Raw genomic sequence first — 16,383 nt, forward strand, 5'->3', positions numbered from 1 at the left:
TGTGCTAATACAAACAGTCCCTTATCCTGGCTAATAAACATATCAAAATGTTAGAAAAGGGTATTTTCTGGGCTTGGAATTTACCCTTGCCCAGAAAGGGCAGAAATGCTTCAGGGCAGGTAAGCGGGCTAAGAAATGCCACGGACTCCTTTCTTGAGGAAGAGAGTGGGGAGGGTCCAGAGACATTGTCTCTGAGGAGGAAATAAAGGAAAAAAAGAGTGGGGGGCAAAAGAAGAGAACCTAAACTAAGATAGGCCAGGAGAGGAGAAATAACAGTAGATTAATCCTTCGGAGGTAGTTGTAGTAGCAAAGCAAAGGTGTGACCAGTTTATTGACAGTGAGGCAGTAAATGCCATTATTTTTGACTCCTCCTGCAAGGAATTTTCACTTGTTTTGCCCCAGTTAGTGCATGTAGCCCCAGTCAGAGCAGACATTGGCAAAACTTCAGTCCCGGCCCTTTCTAACTTCAAAAAAAGGGCAAAAATAATAATAAAAAAAAAGCTTAATTTTAACTTTGGGGTAGTGTGAGCTGCATTCATGAATCCAGTGCAAAGCTGTCCTGTGGCTGCTCCCTCCCCAGACGGTATCTGATGCACCTTGTCGTGAGATGTAGCGTGGCGTGTATCAAAGGGAAGAGCACGTGTGTTGCTATTTGGATCTCTGTTCCTTGTGTTTCAGGCATCTGGTGTCGAAGGCTCAGATATTCCTGATGATGGCAAACTTATAGGATTTGCACAGCTCAGCATCAGCTAAACAATGGTCCCAGGAGACGTTTCCCAACCGAGAACCCACATGTGCATATTCGTAATGCTTCTGTTAGCCTAAAAAAACAAACCACTACTGCCAAAGAATTGAACTACAGCCCCTTCCTAGAAGCTTTAACACTTTCCTTAATAGGATCACAAACCTTCCTGAAATTACCGATGGCGTTTACACCTTTTGTAAACAACTCTCATGTTTTTGTATCTGTCATCTCAAACATGCAGATCCAACACATCATTGCCTGCATGTTCATTTTATTATTGCCTTACTTTAAAGAAAAATACTACTGAGTACGAAGCAGGGGGTTCCACTGCTCTGATGATCTTGCCTAAATGTTTGCTTACATGTGGTTTCATTTTTTTTTCACTTGCTATTTTTGCACAAGTTTTAATACTGAACGGATCTTTTTTTTTTTTTTTGTTCTTTACCTGCTTCTCCTCCTATCTGAAACACCAATGTACATGTTGTTTGGGTCACCTGGAGTGCTGAGAAACCCGCTTCTCTTCAGCTGTGTGTTTTGTGGTTTTTTTTTTTTTTTAAAACTGCTGGTTTGAAAGCTTGCGCCTGAGAAAGCAAGCCAAGTCTTAACCCACGAGAGGCAGAGCCGCCTTCCCTTGCATTTGTGTTTTTGAGAAGTTCCTTGACTTTGAGATATTAGAAGTCAGCTTCCCTTTGTAAACTGCCTTAATTTTCTTTTTTCTTTTTTTTTTTTTTTTTACTGTTTTGGTTCTTTCCACATGAGTGCCAGGCATGGCATGAGGGCTGAACCTTTTAATTTACGTTAAGCAGTCCTTCCTCAAAACGTCTTTCGTTCTGCATCTTAGATGTTAGTCAGTTCTTGAAGCAGACCAGTGAGGCATTGCTGTCTGGAAACTGGTCTTTCAGATGATCAACAAAATACTCGTGGTCAGAAGGAGAGATCTGTGTCGCTCTGCGTTTGGAAAAGATGCACTTCGAACCCCTCCTGAAACCCAGTCTGTTACGCCTGGCTGCGCGAGTCCCCCCCGACGTGTTTCCCGGTCCTTTGCAAACTGGTACCCGTGGAACCATCCCTGTCGTGTTTTACAGCAATAACCGATTGCCAGTAGAGTGGTAGTACTGGGCAAGCGAGCGCCGGGCTGCGTCCCTCCTGCACTAATCGCTTGGGTCGTCGGCCTTCTCCTCGGTCCAAGCCTCGACGTTTGATCAGGATGTCACTGAAACCCCGTCACACACGTATTTAGCTTCTATTTCTATGTGGTGTTGAATTGGAGTTTCTACATGAATAATATAAATTATACTCTGCGTTTGATAAGAGACACTTGTAATGCAATATGTGAATAATAAATGGTGTTGATGATTTTTTTTTTTGTTTGTTTGTTTCCTACTGTTTCACAGTTGGCCTTTGTAACTGCCGTTGGCTCTGGAGTGTTTTCTACACAGAAGTTGTAAGCCTGTAATTTAACACACAGATGGAAACGTGTTTGGTTTCCATCAGCCACAAGCAATGCAGAAACAGAGTGTTAAAGCGGAATGACTGGGTTCAATTTACGACTTTTTTTATTATTTCCAAGTCTTCAGATGAACAATCTATATTTATATATTGTTCTCTTATGAGCAGCTGTGGAAGCTTCCCGAATTGTGCATGCTCTTTTTATACCGCCCTCATTGCTTTTGGCCGCTAGGTGGATTTTGGGTATGTCCCCATGGGCTATCTGCAGCCCCGTGGCCGGTGAGGATGAAGGGGAGGGAGAGGAGAAGGAGGGTTTGGGAGCGAGAGCACCCCAGGGTGCTGAGCAGATGCTCTCAAGAGCCCAGGAAGCGGGTGCCCGAGACCAGGGAGTTGGTGGTGGCTGGGTTTGGCCGAGTGCCTGCACGTACGTGTGGTGCCTCCGCCACTTTCTCCCATTGTCCGACACGAAGCACTCCCTATGGCTTCCCCCATCCAGCTTCTTGGCTTGGGAAGAGCAGGCTGGCCGTCTTGATTTCCCTGTCACCCTGTGGTTGATACGGATGTATCGGAAACCCTTAGGATACACAGAGACAAGGTAGTCGTGGTACAGTATTATTTTCCCTTCTGCCTGCATGCTGTGGGGACCCCCTTGGTCATTTTTGTACTGGTGCTGAGAAAGGTAGGACTCGAACTGCTCAAACGGAACAATGCAGCGTCTCTATTTATTAAGTTATTTCTCACCTTCCCAAAGCCAGGTCTTAAAGAGCTCGAGCTCCCACTAGCCCGAGGCTCCTCAGTTCTTTAATGGAGAGAATAAGTAAGGAAGAAACTGATGGGTTTTGTTCTGTAGATCTCCAGATGTTTTGGGTAGGGATCCAAAATATTTACTTGGGCTATTACAGTTCTAGACAACTGTCTTTTCTGATGTTGTTCCAGTAAGTGCCAATGCTGTTCATAATTGTTTTCCGGTGTCATTAAGAATTTGGTTTTTGTGCAAATTTCTGATTTGAACCTGGAAGCAGGTGGTAATTTTAAGTTAGTTCCTACTTTTAAGGGCAATGCTCTGTTAATGAAAACGGATCCTCTTCACAACTTTGGTGTATTGTAGATTATAATGAAAGATGTAAAATATTCAGGCTTTTTTTTCCTTTTTTGGACTTTGTATTTTACTGCATGTCTCTAATTTTTAATCAATAAAGAACAAATTGTCCATTGCTGTGTGTTTGGTGTGTGGTTTTACGTGTCATTGGGTTGGATGGCGCATCTTGGGGAAGGGGTTTGTCTGAGCGGTGTCTGCAGCCCCTGGGACATTTCTGTTTGGGGCGGTGGGATTGTTTGCCAACTCCCAGGAAGACTCGGTGAGGAAGGGGTGGGGATGCTCTGCAGGAATGGTGTGCAGAAATGGAGCCAGGATGGCACTTGGGACTCTACCCTGAGGGTTTGTCTGCGGTGGAAAGGTTTGCTCCAAGCTCTGCATGCCCTGTGCGGCCAGGGATGAGCTTCCCCTCTCCAGGGACACCTCAGGGTGGCAGAGGCTGGTATTAAAGTTGGGATGATTTGTACCCTGAGAAGCATTTGGAGCATGAACTGCACTTCCTTGCAATAGTTATTCCTGAATTTTGAAGCTTCAGGGCAGACCTGATCTAGAGGTGCCTCCAAGGTCTCTCCCTTATGCTCGTAGTGGAGCCAGGACTTCAAGAAAATGCGCCGACAGTGAGAGGCAGAGCCCAGGCATGTCCCCATCTCTCATCATCATGACACCTCTTAGCTCTACCTGTGCTGTTCCTCTCTGTAAGCACCAGTATCCCCCACTGCAGCATCCTCCTTGTGCCAGTGGTTGTGCTTTGGGCTGCAAGAGCAAGGAGGTGCCTCAAGTGAAAGGTCTCGTCCAAGTGTGCAGGTGACAAGACTGTTGGCAGACTGTCAGTAACCCCTTCTGTGACCTGGCACTGGGCCACCGCCATGCCTGTGGCCGTAGATTTGTCACAGTGAATGCTGCAGTTTGGTGTCAGTTAAACTGAGTGGGCATCTGGGCAACTTTCTCCAGTCGTGGTCATCCTTTAATGGTGAGCTTGGGTGGCTGCTGCCAGCTGAACCACAACCTTTTAGTGTCCTCTAATGTCACGTGAAAGAGAAGTGCCTGTCTGCAAGCAGAGACTGCCTGACACCCTCTTGGAAAATCGTCTCTCTGAAGCACCGTACTGCAGAAACCTTAGAGTTTTCCTTCACATCCTTCAATATTTCTTGCATGTCTTCCACAGAGGAAGGAAATTTTTGGCAATGAAGGGAAATATTACCCGAGAAGTAAAAAAAAAAACCCTATTATTTCTCACTGGGGGTCCTTGGAAACTTTTCCCTAAGGTATGGCTTCAGTTCCTAAGGTGCCCTGTTGACATGATTTACCCAGATTTTAGTGGGGTTTGATTTGAGCGAGATCATGGTGATTCCATTAATAGGAACAGAAGGGGTCTTCCTGCTCCGAGGGTGGGAAGGGAGAAGTTTCTCTAAAGCTTCATGGGCTGTCAAGGGCAAGGTGTGGGTCTTGTGGGAGGGGATAGGGATCGTCCAGTTCTAAGTGTGGTCCCTAGGCCTTTTGGCTGGGATGCACCCATCCCTATTTGCTTGAAAATGTGCCTGTTCTTGCTTAAAAAGCAACAAAAAAAAATATCCCACCAAACCAAAAAGTCATGGTGGTCTTGGTGGCACTTTCTAAGCTGCCTCTTCCATACTTTCTAAGGCTCTTGGGCTTCTAAGCTCTCCTTCCTAAGGTTCTTGGGCTTCATTTGCCATTTTGTAGGTCTTTATTTCTCTAAAGGTGTTCCTCGTTACTGACTGACTCAGAAAACTTTATCTCGGGTGAGTGTAACTTCCAAGCTTAAGGCGTGAGACGGTAAGGGATGTTCTGGGTCACTGAATCTCGTTCCCTGCATCTAAGCCAACATCTTTGCGGTCTTTCCAGTATTTGGACAAACCCTGCTTAAAAAACCCCAAAGAACCACGTCCCACTTTTGTCTCCAATCCCTGCCTCCGTAGGAAATCCCTTCACGGACACTCCCAAAGGCTTAGGCCGGTGCCTCATAGTCCTCCTGCGACCGAATAGTCTTCTCCGGTTACCTTCGGCCTTGGATGTTGCCCTTGGTGGGTGCTCGCCGTGAGGTGTCTCATACTGCTCCTGCCCGGGGGCTTCCCTGCTCTTCTTACCTCCTCCCCATCACCTCGCCGGCTCTCCTCCCAGCTGATGAGTTTGCAAATGGAAAGTACCCTCCCCTGGTGTTACGGTTTGAGAAAAGCCATAACAATTTATTGTCGTTTAGACAATTATTCTACCACCTGATGACCCCTCCCCACCCGGGAAGGGGAATCGGGGAAAGCAAGGAAACGTGAGGGTTGAAATATAAATAGGTTTAATAGGATAAGACTAAATAATTAACTAAAGGTAACTAAACGATACTAAAAAATACTAAATAACTAAATAAAACTAAATAATACTAAAGAACCACTGCTAATCCTGATACTAATATAAAATATATAAGAATTCTACTCAGCTAATTCTAACACTAGGAAGCCGTACGCTCCCAGCAGGAGACAGCAAATGTGGGCCACTACGAGCGCAACGGCTTCGGGAGGAAGGGAAGGGCTCAGGGCTCCGGCACCGGAGCAAGGAGTTTCTCTGGACCGCCGCCATCAAGGGAGAGAGGAACTACGCAGCAAACTTTCTATTTGATATCGAATGTGACATTCATGGTATGAAGCAATCCTGTTGGCCCGCCTGGGTCAGGCGCTCAGGCCTCCCTCCTCCTCATCCCTGCACCTGGTAAGGCTTGAAAACACCGAGAGCTTGAATCCCGCATAGCCTAGCTGGCGATAAAGTAAATATTTTCATGAGTTCAGACACTAGAGTCTTCCAAAAGTGTAGTTTTCCCCGGCATTAGGAGAGAAATTAGTCCTGTGTCGCTCAACTCAGGACACCTGGAGGGTGTGCACCTCCTGAGATTTCTCTTCCATGTAACGGGAACGCAGCGCCGGTACCAATCCCAACCCAGAGCATTGCTTTTCCTTCAAATCTGCATATTCACTGGGGCTGCCCACAGCTTCAAGGCTTTTCTTGGGCTTAAATACCAGTTCCAGGCCCGGGGAAGCCTGTCTCTGCAGGTTCTGCTGCCAATGTCAGGTGTCAGGGAAATTTTGAAAGCGGTTGGTGATTTTGGGCCTTTTCAGAAACGGCTGGTGCTGCTCACCTTGTTTCCCTGCCTCGGGGTGGCTTTCCACCAGTTTTGCCAACTTTTTATGGTCCCACACCTGCCTCATCACTGCGACACCAGCTGGATCCGTGCCGTCGGCCCCAACCTGACCGAGGAAGAGCAGCTGAACCTCACCCTGCCCCGGGGCGCGGACGGGCGTACGAGCAGTGCTCCATGTACTCGCCGGTGGACTGGGACCTCGACTCCATTGTGGCGTACGGCCTGAATGCCACAGAGGAATGCAGCAGTGGCTGGGTGTACCCCTCAGACCATGACGTGACGCCGGTCACTCAGGTTTGTACCGTCCCTTTGATTCTGATTGCTTTGTGCTGTGGTAAGTGGTGCTTTGAAGGCTTTGGTGCACAAGACCTTCCCGAATTCCTGACCTTTACTGAAAGCCATGGAAAGGTGTGTCATGGACACATGTCCTGAGGAGGACATCTCAGCCCAGAGACGTGACTTGGCTCCGAGCAACCGTTGCTGCCTCCTCACCCGTTGTTGGAAAGCTCCAGCAATGGGTTCCTGCCCTTTCCCCTGGTCCATGGTCTTGGAGTTTTCCAGCCTCCTGTAAATGTGGTGCCCAGCTCAGGCTCGCCAATGCTGCCCAGAGCAGGACAGACCTCATTTCACCTGTCTTAACTTCTGGCAGTGTTTTGTACCGGTCCTTGGCTCCTGCTTCTCTGGATCCATGAGACCCATGACTGGTTTCTGACTGACCCTCCTGGGCTTCCCCATTTAAACCATGAACAGAGAAGAGCGGATGAGGCTGCTTTGTGTCCTGGACTCCTGGCATGGAGCCAGGAGACGGACAGACGAGATGGCGGGATCAGGCCTGGGAAAGGCTCCTGAGCTCCTGGACATTAGGTGATTCTACTTTTAGCAAGGTCTGGCCTGTTCTGCCTCCTGCGGATGAAGCAGAGCCCAAGGTGAACACGGACACCTCAATTTCATCCTCCATCTGAGTTTCCAAGTTGACTTGACCAGACCCAATTTGTGTTGTCTGGCACCTCTGCCCGGTTCAGTGTCTGCGTGCTTTTCTCTGTCTTTGGTGCTCCCTGCTTCTAGTGGCTGAGCTGGGCTTATGCCGAGGGCACCATCTCTGGCTGCCCGGGAAGCTGGGGCACCTCCAAGTGTGACCCGTGTGGGTGCCCTGGCCAACCCAAACGGGGCAGCCATGGTCTGGTTTCCATCGTGCTTAGACAATGCTCTTCCCACGGATCTGTTGGCAGGACAAGGCGCATCCAAATTGCTTTAGGGCACTTCTGGAGGCTTTGCCTCGTGGACATCCCAAAGGGCCCCCAGGCATCCCTACATCAGGCTTGGGCTGAACAGAGGTGGTTTCTTGTTCTCAATAGTCATTTTAAGGCAGGAAGGCGTTTGAGATGAGACTTGCCAAACCTGCCTCAAGCGACATTGCCCTCTGTCAGAATTATGCCATCCCTGTGTGCCTTCCCTGCAAATAACCCCCCCATCTTCCAGCCTGGCCCAGAGCTGGTGGGAAGGGTGGGCATCCCATGCGTGGCTTGCTTGTGGTTGCACCAAGAAGCTGCAAAAGATGAAGGAAATGGAGTCTCCTGTCGCCTGGGACAACAGCCAACGGGCCGCCTTCCTTGTCTCCGGCTCTACCCATCCATCAGCATCCCTCCCTTTATTCCCCTGGATTTTTCCCACCTCTGCATCGTGCTGGGATGTCTTGGCCCCTCTGAACCTTGCTTGCCCGAGTAGGAACTGCTGGGGACCATCTCAGCGGTTCAGCACATGCAGCGCTTGCAGTTGCTTTGGAGAAGAGTCTTTTCCCCCGTCAATGCCACCTTGGCCCCGGCAGAGGGGGTGACCCAGGTTGCCTGAAACAGGGGTCCTTCTGCTCCAGCCAGCAGCAGGCACCGTGTGTGCGTGGGTGGCACAGGGATGATTAATATATTACGTGGTGTACTTAGGACACCTAAAACATCAGGCATTGAGGCCACCCTGTCTTTACACGTTTGTGGTGCCTGCCTATAACTGCAGTGCTTATCTTAGGTTTAAACATTAATTCTAGCTCCCTGGAAAGTCTGTCCCAGCACTGTCCAGTTCCAGATTCTGCTGCCAATGATGTCAGGCATCGGGGAAATTTTGAAAGCGGTTGGTGATTTTGGGCCTTTTCAGAAACGGCTGGTGCTGCTCACCTTGTTTCCCTGCCTCGGGGTGGCTTTCCACCAGTTTTGCCAACTTTTTATGGTCCCACACCTGCCTCATCACTGCGACACCAGCTGGATCCGTGCCGTCGGCCCCAACCTGACCGAGGAAGAGCAGCTGAACCTCACCCTGCCCCGGGGCGCGGACGGAGCGTACGAGCAGTGCTCCATGTACTCGCCAGTGGACTGGGACCTCGACTCCATCGTGGCGTACGGCCTGAATGCCATGGAGGAATGCAGCAGCGGCTGGGTGTACCCCGCAGCACAACCGCCGTCCCTGCTGACCGAGGTCTGTAATCACCTTTTGACGTGCTAGGGATGTGGAAGGGAAGGGACACACAAATGGCTGCCCTCCCCTGCAGTTCTGTTGAAGTTGGTGCCAGCCATTGTGCAAGTGGGCTGGGCTGAGGCTTACAGCAGGTGCATTTTGGGGACCTTGGCTCCACCACCCAGTCCCCAGGGGTGGTTTTGGAGAGGTTGCGTGCAGGCAGGCTGCAATATGGATGTCCGTGGGGCCACAGGCAGAGCCAGTGGAGAGATTAATCACTCCTGGTGGGACCTTTTGGGTTCTACCTGCCCCAGCTGACCCTCTGCAGGCTGAGGGTAACCTTCCAACTTGTCCCCGTGCACAGCTTTGTGCTTTGGACACCCCGGCCAGGGGAAGGAGGCAGAGCTCAGCGCTTGGTTTCTGCTCTCACGCACGCTGGGGAGCCATCAGGGCGAGCGGCTGTGGGGTGTCTGTCTCGGGGTCTCAGCGTGGAGACTCCAGCTCAAGGTTGTCGCAAACAGATCGAGTTCCTCACCGCTCCTCGCTCTGTGTGGAGGTACCAGGTTTGATGAGGAGAGGAGAGCCTGCAAAGCCACAGATCTCATTGTCACCAGGGGCTTCAGCAACACCAGGAATGCTGCAGTGAGCAGAGCTAAACTTCTTTCAGTGCCCTCTGACCTCTCTGTATTTCCTACACCTGATCTTCCCTGTGTGACTCTTTGTACAGTTGCCCTCTGGATGCTGGCAGCTGCAGAACATCGCTTTAACGGAAACTGCTTGGCCCGGGAATATGCGTCACACTCATCCTTTTTCCTTTGGGAGAGAGGACAGGCAGTCTAGGAGAAGCGAGCTGCTGGGACTTCTGTCCCAAGTCTCACTTTAAGCAAAATTTCCCAAGCAGGAGGCTCTCCTGGGGGTTCCCGGGCTGGGGGGGGGAGTCCTGCAGGTCCCAGTGCTCAGGAGAGGGGAACCACTGAGTGGTCCCCACAAAGTGGGCTTTTCCCACCCCTGACTTGTGTGCTATGTACACACCATGGAGACTCACGTCCTTGGAAGCGGGATCAGAAAGCATCTGGAGCCTGTTGAGAGCAAAAGCACCTGTGTTTCCTTCCTCCAGTTTGACCTGGTATGTGACAGGAAAGAGCTGAACGACATCTCCCAGTCCATCTACATGTCGGGGCTGTTCCTAGGATCTTTGATCTTTGGGCCACTAAGTGACAGGTGAGGAGACACAACCCCGCATCCAGGGTCTGTGCAAAGCTGGTGGTGCGCAGAGCGATGCGCTGCTCCCAGCCTGGCTGGGCTCTGCACCCTGGGCTTTATGTCACTGCTCCTCACTGGTAGGGAGCCTGATCAAAGTCCTCAGGTGCCATGAGGACATGGCCACACAGTGGGTGGAAGGGAGAAGGGCACAGAGTGTGCGCAGGGTCCTTCACCTGTCAACTCAGGGTCTAGTCTGAGCCTTATCACCCTCAAGATAGGGCGATGCAATCACTGTGTAACCTGCTGGGCTCTTCCCCATCTCCCTGGGGTCTCCTCAGATACCAACCGTGTCTTCCTTCTTCCTCCCCAGGATCGGCCGCCGGCCAGTCATTCTGATCTCCATCTTCCTCCAGGGCTTGTTTGGCGTAGGAATTGCCTTTGTGCCCCATTTCTACGTGTACATGGCCTTCAGGTGTGTCGTGGGGGCTTCAGTGTCAGGGATCACCATGACGATACTGTCCTTAGGTGAGTAGGCAGACAGATGTGGCCTCTCAAGATGCAATAGGAGAGCTCTGCAAAGAAATAAAAAGTCACCACGTATGACTTGAAACATACTGCGGTGAGGACAGGTCTTGCTCTGCACTGTCCTTTGGCAGTATGGCATCTCCCCAATGCTGAGCGAGAGCCACGGGGAGCATCTGTCCCATGCCAGTGCCCAGAAGAGGGCAAGGGGACAGCCTCCCAGCTCAGGAGGTCAATGCGAGCCCCATGGCTCTGGGACATGATTGATTTGGGCCCCAGCTCTGCCCCAGTGAGGGGCTCTGTGGATGCTGACAGGACAGTGCTAACGTACCTCAGCTTCATGTCCTCTTGCACAGGACCAGGACAAAGAGAGGCGATGCATCTCATGGAACACTGGTGACTTACATGTGTGACTGATGCCAGAGGTCTGACAGCTGGCCTCCTCTCCTAGCCTCCTGGAGAGCTCTTCTCCAGGGGAAACACCCTGTTGGTGTCAGGGGAAGTAATTTGCATGGGTGACTCTGAAACTTCATTCGTCTTTTCAGCCACAGAATGGGTTGGTGCCTCCTACCGGACAAAGGCAGTGCTTATTTCTCACTGCTGTTTCGCCATCGGACAGATGCTTTTGGCTGGCTTGAGTTACGGTATTCGCAACTGGAGGCTGCTGGAGATTGCAGGATCTGCTCCAATGTTTGCCCTTTTCTTCTACATCTGGTAAGCAGGAGCGGGGCAGAGCTTCTTGCAGACATGACAGCAGTGGGTGTGAGGGGTGGCAGTGAGGAGGCAGCAGCTCTGGAGCAGGTTGGGTCTTTCCCGTAAGAGTACGGATGCTGGAGGAACTTCTGCAGAGCTCAGCACATCTCCCTGGGGCACGGGACTCCGGAGAGCGGCAGCTGCTTTGCTTCAGGTCTTCAAATGTGGCCTCTGGGGCCTAAACATAGGCCTGGAAAACCTGACCTGGGGGGTTTCTCAGACCTATCCATCACCCGTGATGCTGGACGTGGTTGTAGGGATATGGGCTGTGAGGAAACTCAGCAGGTCACAGCAGTATCTCCTGATTTCGTCTCCTCGGCAGGGTGATACCAGAATCAGCTCGGTGGCTGGTGACAAAAGGCAGAATAGAAGAAGCTAAGAAAGTCCTTCAGAAGGCAGCGTCCATCAACAAGCGCACCATCCCACCAGGACTCCTGGAGCAGGTACCAATAATGGCACGCACAACTGCTGCTTGTCTTCAGGGACTTTCCTCTGTGCTTGGGTTTGTAGCAGCCCCCGGAGCTGAGCTCATCTGATAAACATCTTTCCATGCCTGCTGGGGATGGTTTGGGGATGGCCTGTGGGTGACTCCGGCTTCAGCTGCGTTGTACCAGAAACAAGGCCAAGGAAGAGGCAGAGCTTCTGCTGAGGCTCAGCCTGGAGCTTTCTGGAGTCCACCTTGGGATATGGAAAGGACTCAAATGCTTCCCTGGCTTTTCTTCTCTGAGCGTTTCAGGAGCACTGAGGATGAGCCCCAAGTCTCTCTTTAGTTTCTGGTTTTCCATGCGTAAATGCCTGAAGGGTTACCTCCTTGCCTACCTCAAAGTCCCTCCATTGGGGAAATGTCTATCCCAAGGAACCTTAGTCACCAAACTAGTGCGTTGGGCACCCAGAGCAGATGCAGGAGCCCAGCTCCAGAGCACTTTGGGCTCACAAGCCCGTCCCGCTGAGGCTTTCCTTTGACTGCAGATGGAAAGGGAGCGAGCCATGGGTTTCCTTTGCCTGGTTTGACTCTTTGGCTTTCTGCATTTTCAAGTTGAAGCCTGAGACAAAGACCAAGCCTGGAAGTGTTCTGGATCTCTTTCGGAAGAAACACCTCCGCAAGGTGACTTTAATCATGTCGTGCACCTGGTAAGACATCCCCTGGTTCCCTTTTTCCAAACTTGTACATGAAGAAAAGAAGGGATTGTTGGTTAGTCATAATTGTAAGTTCACCTTGTGTTTTTTGGGTGTTATTGATGGGTGTTTCTGTTTCTGGCTATTCTAGATGGCATGTGGTTTTTGGGAAAGGTTACAGCCATCCCAGCTTTGGCTGTCCTGTGGTATTCGTCTGGTTTTATGTCCCTTTGGAAATCATGTCGCTTGGTAAAAATGTTGTCACTGGAGTTCGATATTGTATTTGCTCATGGCCAATAGGTATTCTCAGTGCCGCCTTGCCTGGCTTTCAGGTTTGTGAACAGCCTGGTCTACTACGGGTTGAGTCTGAACGTGACAAATTTCGGTCTGGACATCTACCTGACACAGCTTGCGTTTGGAGCAGTGGAAATCCCAGCCCGTGTTGGTTGTATCTTCTTATTGCAGTGGTTCGGGAGGAAGAAAACCCAGGCTGTTCTCTTGCTGCTGAGTGGCCTGGTGTGTCTGATCATCACTGGCATCCCTGAAGGTGAACACCTCTTCTCATACTGAGAGGACAACCTCTGGGACAGGGAAGCACAGAGCCCCAACCCTTCCCTTGCTGGTGGAGGTCCTGTCCTCCCAGCCAGGCTGACTCACACGTCTCAGGGCTTGAGCTGATTCTGGTGCCACGGCCACAAGGGACTTGGTTAACTCCCCAAGGCCTATTCTGATCAGCAAACTTTTGCTTGCCAATTGCAACAGGAGAGGGTAGGACTGAGCCTGGTAGGCCCCCTGTTAGCGGAGTTGTCCTCTTTGAAAATTAATACATGGGGAAGTGAGATGTAAAGTGCGCTGAAGGTGGCCCCCAGGCCAGAGCTGTTCCTTGGTCCTCATTGAAGCACTGTTCAGAGGCGATGGCTCCCTGTAGGTGACACAGCTGTCGCCATGCATTCCCGGCCTCCCTCCCCGAGTGGTGCTGGGCCCTCCCTCATCCCATAGCAGCGGTCTCTTCTCCTCCCCTCAGACCAGCCCATGGTGACCACCGTCCTGGCCACCATTGGCAAATTTACTGCCTCTGCCTCCTTCTCCACCTCCTACGTCTACTCCGCAGAGCTCTTCCCCACCGTCATCAGGTGAGATGTCCCCACACATTGGGGCTTCCCTCCGCCATGGCGGGTGGCAGTGGTGGGGCAAGAGCCTGGTTGTCCCCATGGCTGCACTCAGTCCCATGGTGGCCCAGGGGATGCCGAGCTCTGCCTGTGCCTCCCACTGCCCCTCGCTTCCCCAGGCAGACCGGCGTGGGGCTGTGCTCAATGTTGGCCCGGGTAGCGGGGATCATGGCCCCGCTGATCGGCCTCCTGACCCAGTACCACCGGGCCATCCCCATGGCCATCTTCGGGAGCGTCCCCATGGTGGGAGGGCTGTTCTGCTTCCTGCTGCCCGAGACCTGTGGCGTTGACCTGGCGGACGACACAGGGGATGGCTGCCCTCCAGTTGAGGTGGGTACCCCATGGCGCCTGTTCTGCCTCCTGGGCAGGGACACGGGCTGCCAGTGCTGTGGGAGGCCGTCAGCATAGCATGGGCTGGGGCTGGGGGTGTCTTTGAGGGCTTACAGTGGTGGGAGGGCAGGGAGTGGGGCTGCCCCACTGCGGGGGCCAGGCAGGAGCCCCCATAACCCTGCCCATGGTGGTCATCCCTTCATTCATGCCCATGGGATGGAAGGACTCCAGGAACAGCCAGTGCTTCCCTTGCCTCGCTCTGCCCTCCCCTGGGAATGACTGGTGCCTTGTAGCCATGCCCTCTGGCTTTTGGCCTCATGTAACTCCCAGCACCCCATTGCCCATGGGACCGGACGGAATTGCGCCCTGATACTTTTGTTGCCCTGCTGGGAGAAGGGCGTCCATGGGGGCCCAGAGAGCGCGTGGTGAATGGGATGCCAGGTTGCCGAAGGTTGCATGGCTCGGAGGAGGCTGCCATCAGCTCATAACAGGTCTTTTTTTTTGCTTTTTAACTCTTTTCCCTTTCATTAGGTCTGTGAAAATGCCAACAGCGTCTCTGAAAATGGACATATGAAAGGAAAAGACGGTGGCCAAGACAAGGACTACACGAAGACCACTTACTTCTAGCTGGGCCTGCAAACGGCTGTAATTAAAGGCCACCTAGTGCTGTGCTGGCACTGAGGACATGCAGGGTCTCCATTTGCAGGACACCATCACTTCTCAAGCTGTCACTGCCAGTTCTTGTCTTTCCTTTTCTTTTTTGCCTTCCTGTACCTCCCTCTATAGCTTGTCCTCGGGCACTGCATGCTGTCTCTGGTGCTCAACAGTGCCCTCGGTGGAGAAAACCCGATGCTTTTCATTTAAGGAAACAAAGAAAGAAATCGGAAACCAGGGTAGATGCAAACATTTTCTCTTCGTCTTTTCTGTCCCATCTTCCAGAATGTGAGATTGTGAACTTTGTCTGAGTGAGACACCTGCTAAAGCACTGAATAGACTTGCAAAGGAGTACTGAGCTCACTGAAGAGAAAGCCAGAGCAGATGCAGCACTGAAAACAGTCTCAATCTCACACTTGCAAGAAGGAGTGATTTCCCTTGACTGTCTGGCATGGTCTTCTCATCCTCTCTGGAAAACACTCCTTTAAATTGTTTTTTAAAATTTGAGACACTCAGCTGAGTGAGAAAAAAAAGGTGCAACGAAAGAAACAGCAAGCAGTGAGCAAAGATGTCTAACACAGCAAAATCTTCGCCTTCGTGCTGGTGGCTTTGAATGAAAGCATGTCGTGGTGCTTTGTGCACCGAAAATTGTGCTGTCTGGCTGTGGTGTAGGACCACATCAATTTGTCTGTTCCAGGAAACTGAGAGTCGTTGTGTCAGTTGGCCTCTTAGAAGAAAATGCAAATCTTTCTGGGAACTGTTCTAATCTGTTCTATTCTATTGCTATGTCCATCTCTGTCTTTAAATGGTTTATGACCACTTTTGTCTTACACTATGAGAAAAACTCATGTTCTTTTCCTGTGCTTGACCTCCCCTTATCTCCTTTCCCTCAAGACAACTTTCTTCTTCCAGTGGTGGTGTGACAGCTTTGACTGTGAACAGTTCAAAAGCTATTTTCTGGTAGTGTCAAGAAGTTTTTAAAGGAGACTTTTATTTCTTCTCCCTGTTGTCCTGCCTGCACGTTTTCCAATGTATCTCATGGATATGCAGTTTGATGAAGACAGAGCTTTGGATAAAATCAGTGACGTGCGACAATGCCCCACCAGGAGGGGCTGCCTGTGGTGCCATCTTCTCTCTGGCACTGCCTTTCAAGGGATTTGCTGTGGTGCTCCTGTTCAGTGGCCCTGAGCATAGAGGAGCTCTGTCCTTTGCCCGAAGGCCTTCTTTCCTTGGCACAGGCTAAAGGCTGTGTCCTTCAGGCTTTATGGAAAATAAGGTCTTGAAGGGTAAAGACTGAGGGAAGAGCTTGGAACAAACTGCACAGTTACCGAGAGAACCGTGGCTCCTTTTAGGAAATCTGCTCTGAGACTCTTTGTTTCAGCTCACTTCAAAAATAAAGGAGTCCAGACACATCTGATGTACTTCGGCTTCTATCTCATTCATGGCTCCAGTAGGCTGAAGATCCATTCCGTCTGCTCTTATCTAGTCCACTGCACCAGGTTAGTTTGAAGACCACTGGACGGTGCACTTTTGGTTGAAGAGCACTTGAACAGTTTAATCATAGAATCATAGAATAGTTTGGGTTGTAAGGGACCTTTAAAGGTCATCTATCCCACTCCCCTTGCAATAGGCAGGGACATCTTCAAATAGATCTGGTTGCTCAGAGCCCCGTCCAACCTGACCTGAGATGTTTCCAGGGATGGGATCATGGCTGTTCTTCAGAGGCAGCTCTTAACACCCTATCCATTTCTTGATGTGG

At 51.0% G+C, this 16,383-nt stretch overlaps 2 protein-coding genes across 2 annotated transcripts in view; both read left to right on the plus strand.

Annotated features, from left to right (window-relative positions):
- Positions 1–3,408, plus strand: part of OXSR1 (oxidative stress responsive kinase 1) — a 93,841-nt gene extending 90,433 nt beyond the window's left edge. Inside the window, exon 18 of the mRNA XM_074574018.1 lies at positions 679–3,408. Within this exon, the coding sequence (XP_074430119.1) occupies positions 679–753 (75 nt within the window). The 3' untranslated portion in view covers positions 754–3,408. The remainder of the gene's footprint in view (positions 1–678) is intronic.
- A 5,108-nt stretch (positions 3,409–8,516) lies between these two features.
- LOC141738593 (solute carrier family 22 member 13-like) lies at positions 8,517–16,030 on the plus strand. Its single transcript, XM_074574019.1, has 10 exons — positions 8,517–8,898; positions 9,995–10,098; positions 10,451–10,605; positions 11,148–11,316; positions 11,678–11,798; positions 12,392–12,486; positions 12,804–13,018; positions 13,496–13,604; positions 13,760–13,970; positions 14,502–16,030. Exons 1-10 carry the CDS (start codon positions 8,524–8,526, stop codon positions 14,595–14,597), a joined length of 1,650 nt encoding a protein of 549 aa, XP_074430120.1. The 5' UTR covers positions 8,517–8,523; the 3' UTR covers positions 14,598–16,030.
- Positions 16,031–16,383: the final 353 nt, after the last annotated feature.

The sequence above is a fragment of the Larus michahellis genome, chromosome 2, assembly GCF_964199755.1.
Source record: "Larus michahellis chromosome 2, bLarMic1.1, whole genome shotgun sequence".
NCBI classification, from domain to species: domain Eukaryota; kingdom Metazoa; phylum Chordata; class Aves; order Charadriiformes; family Laridae; genus Larus; species Larus michahellis.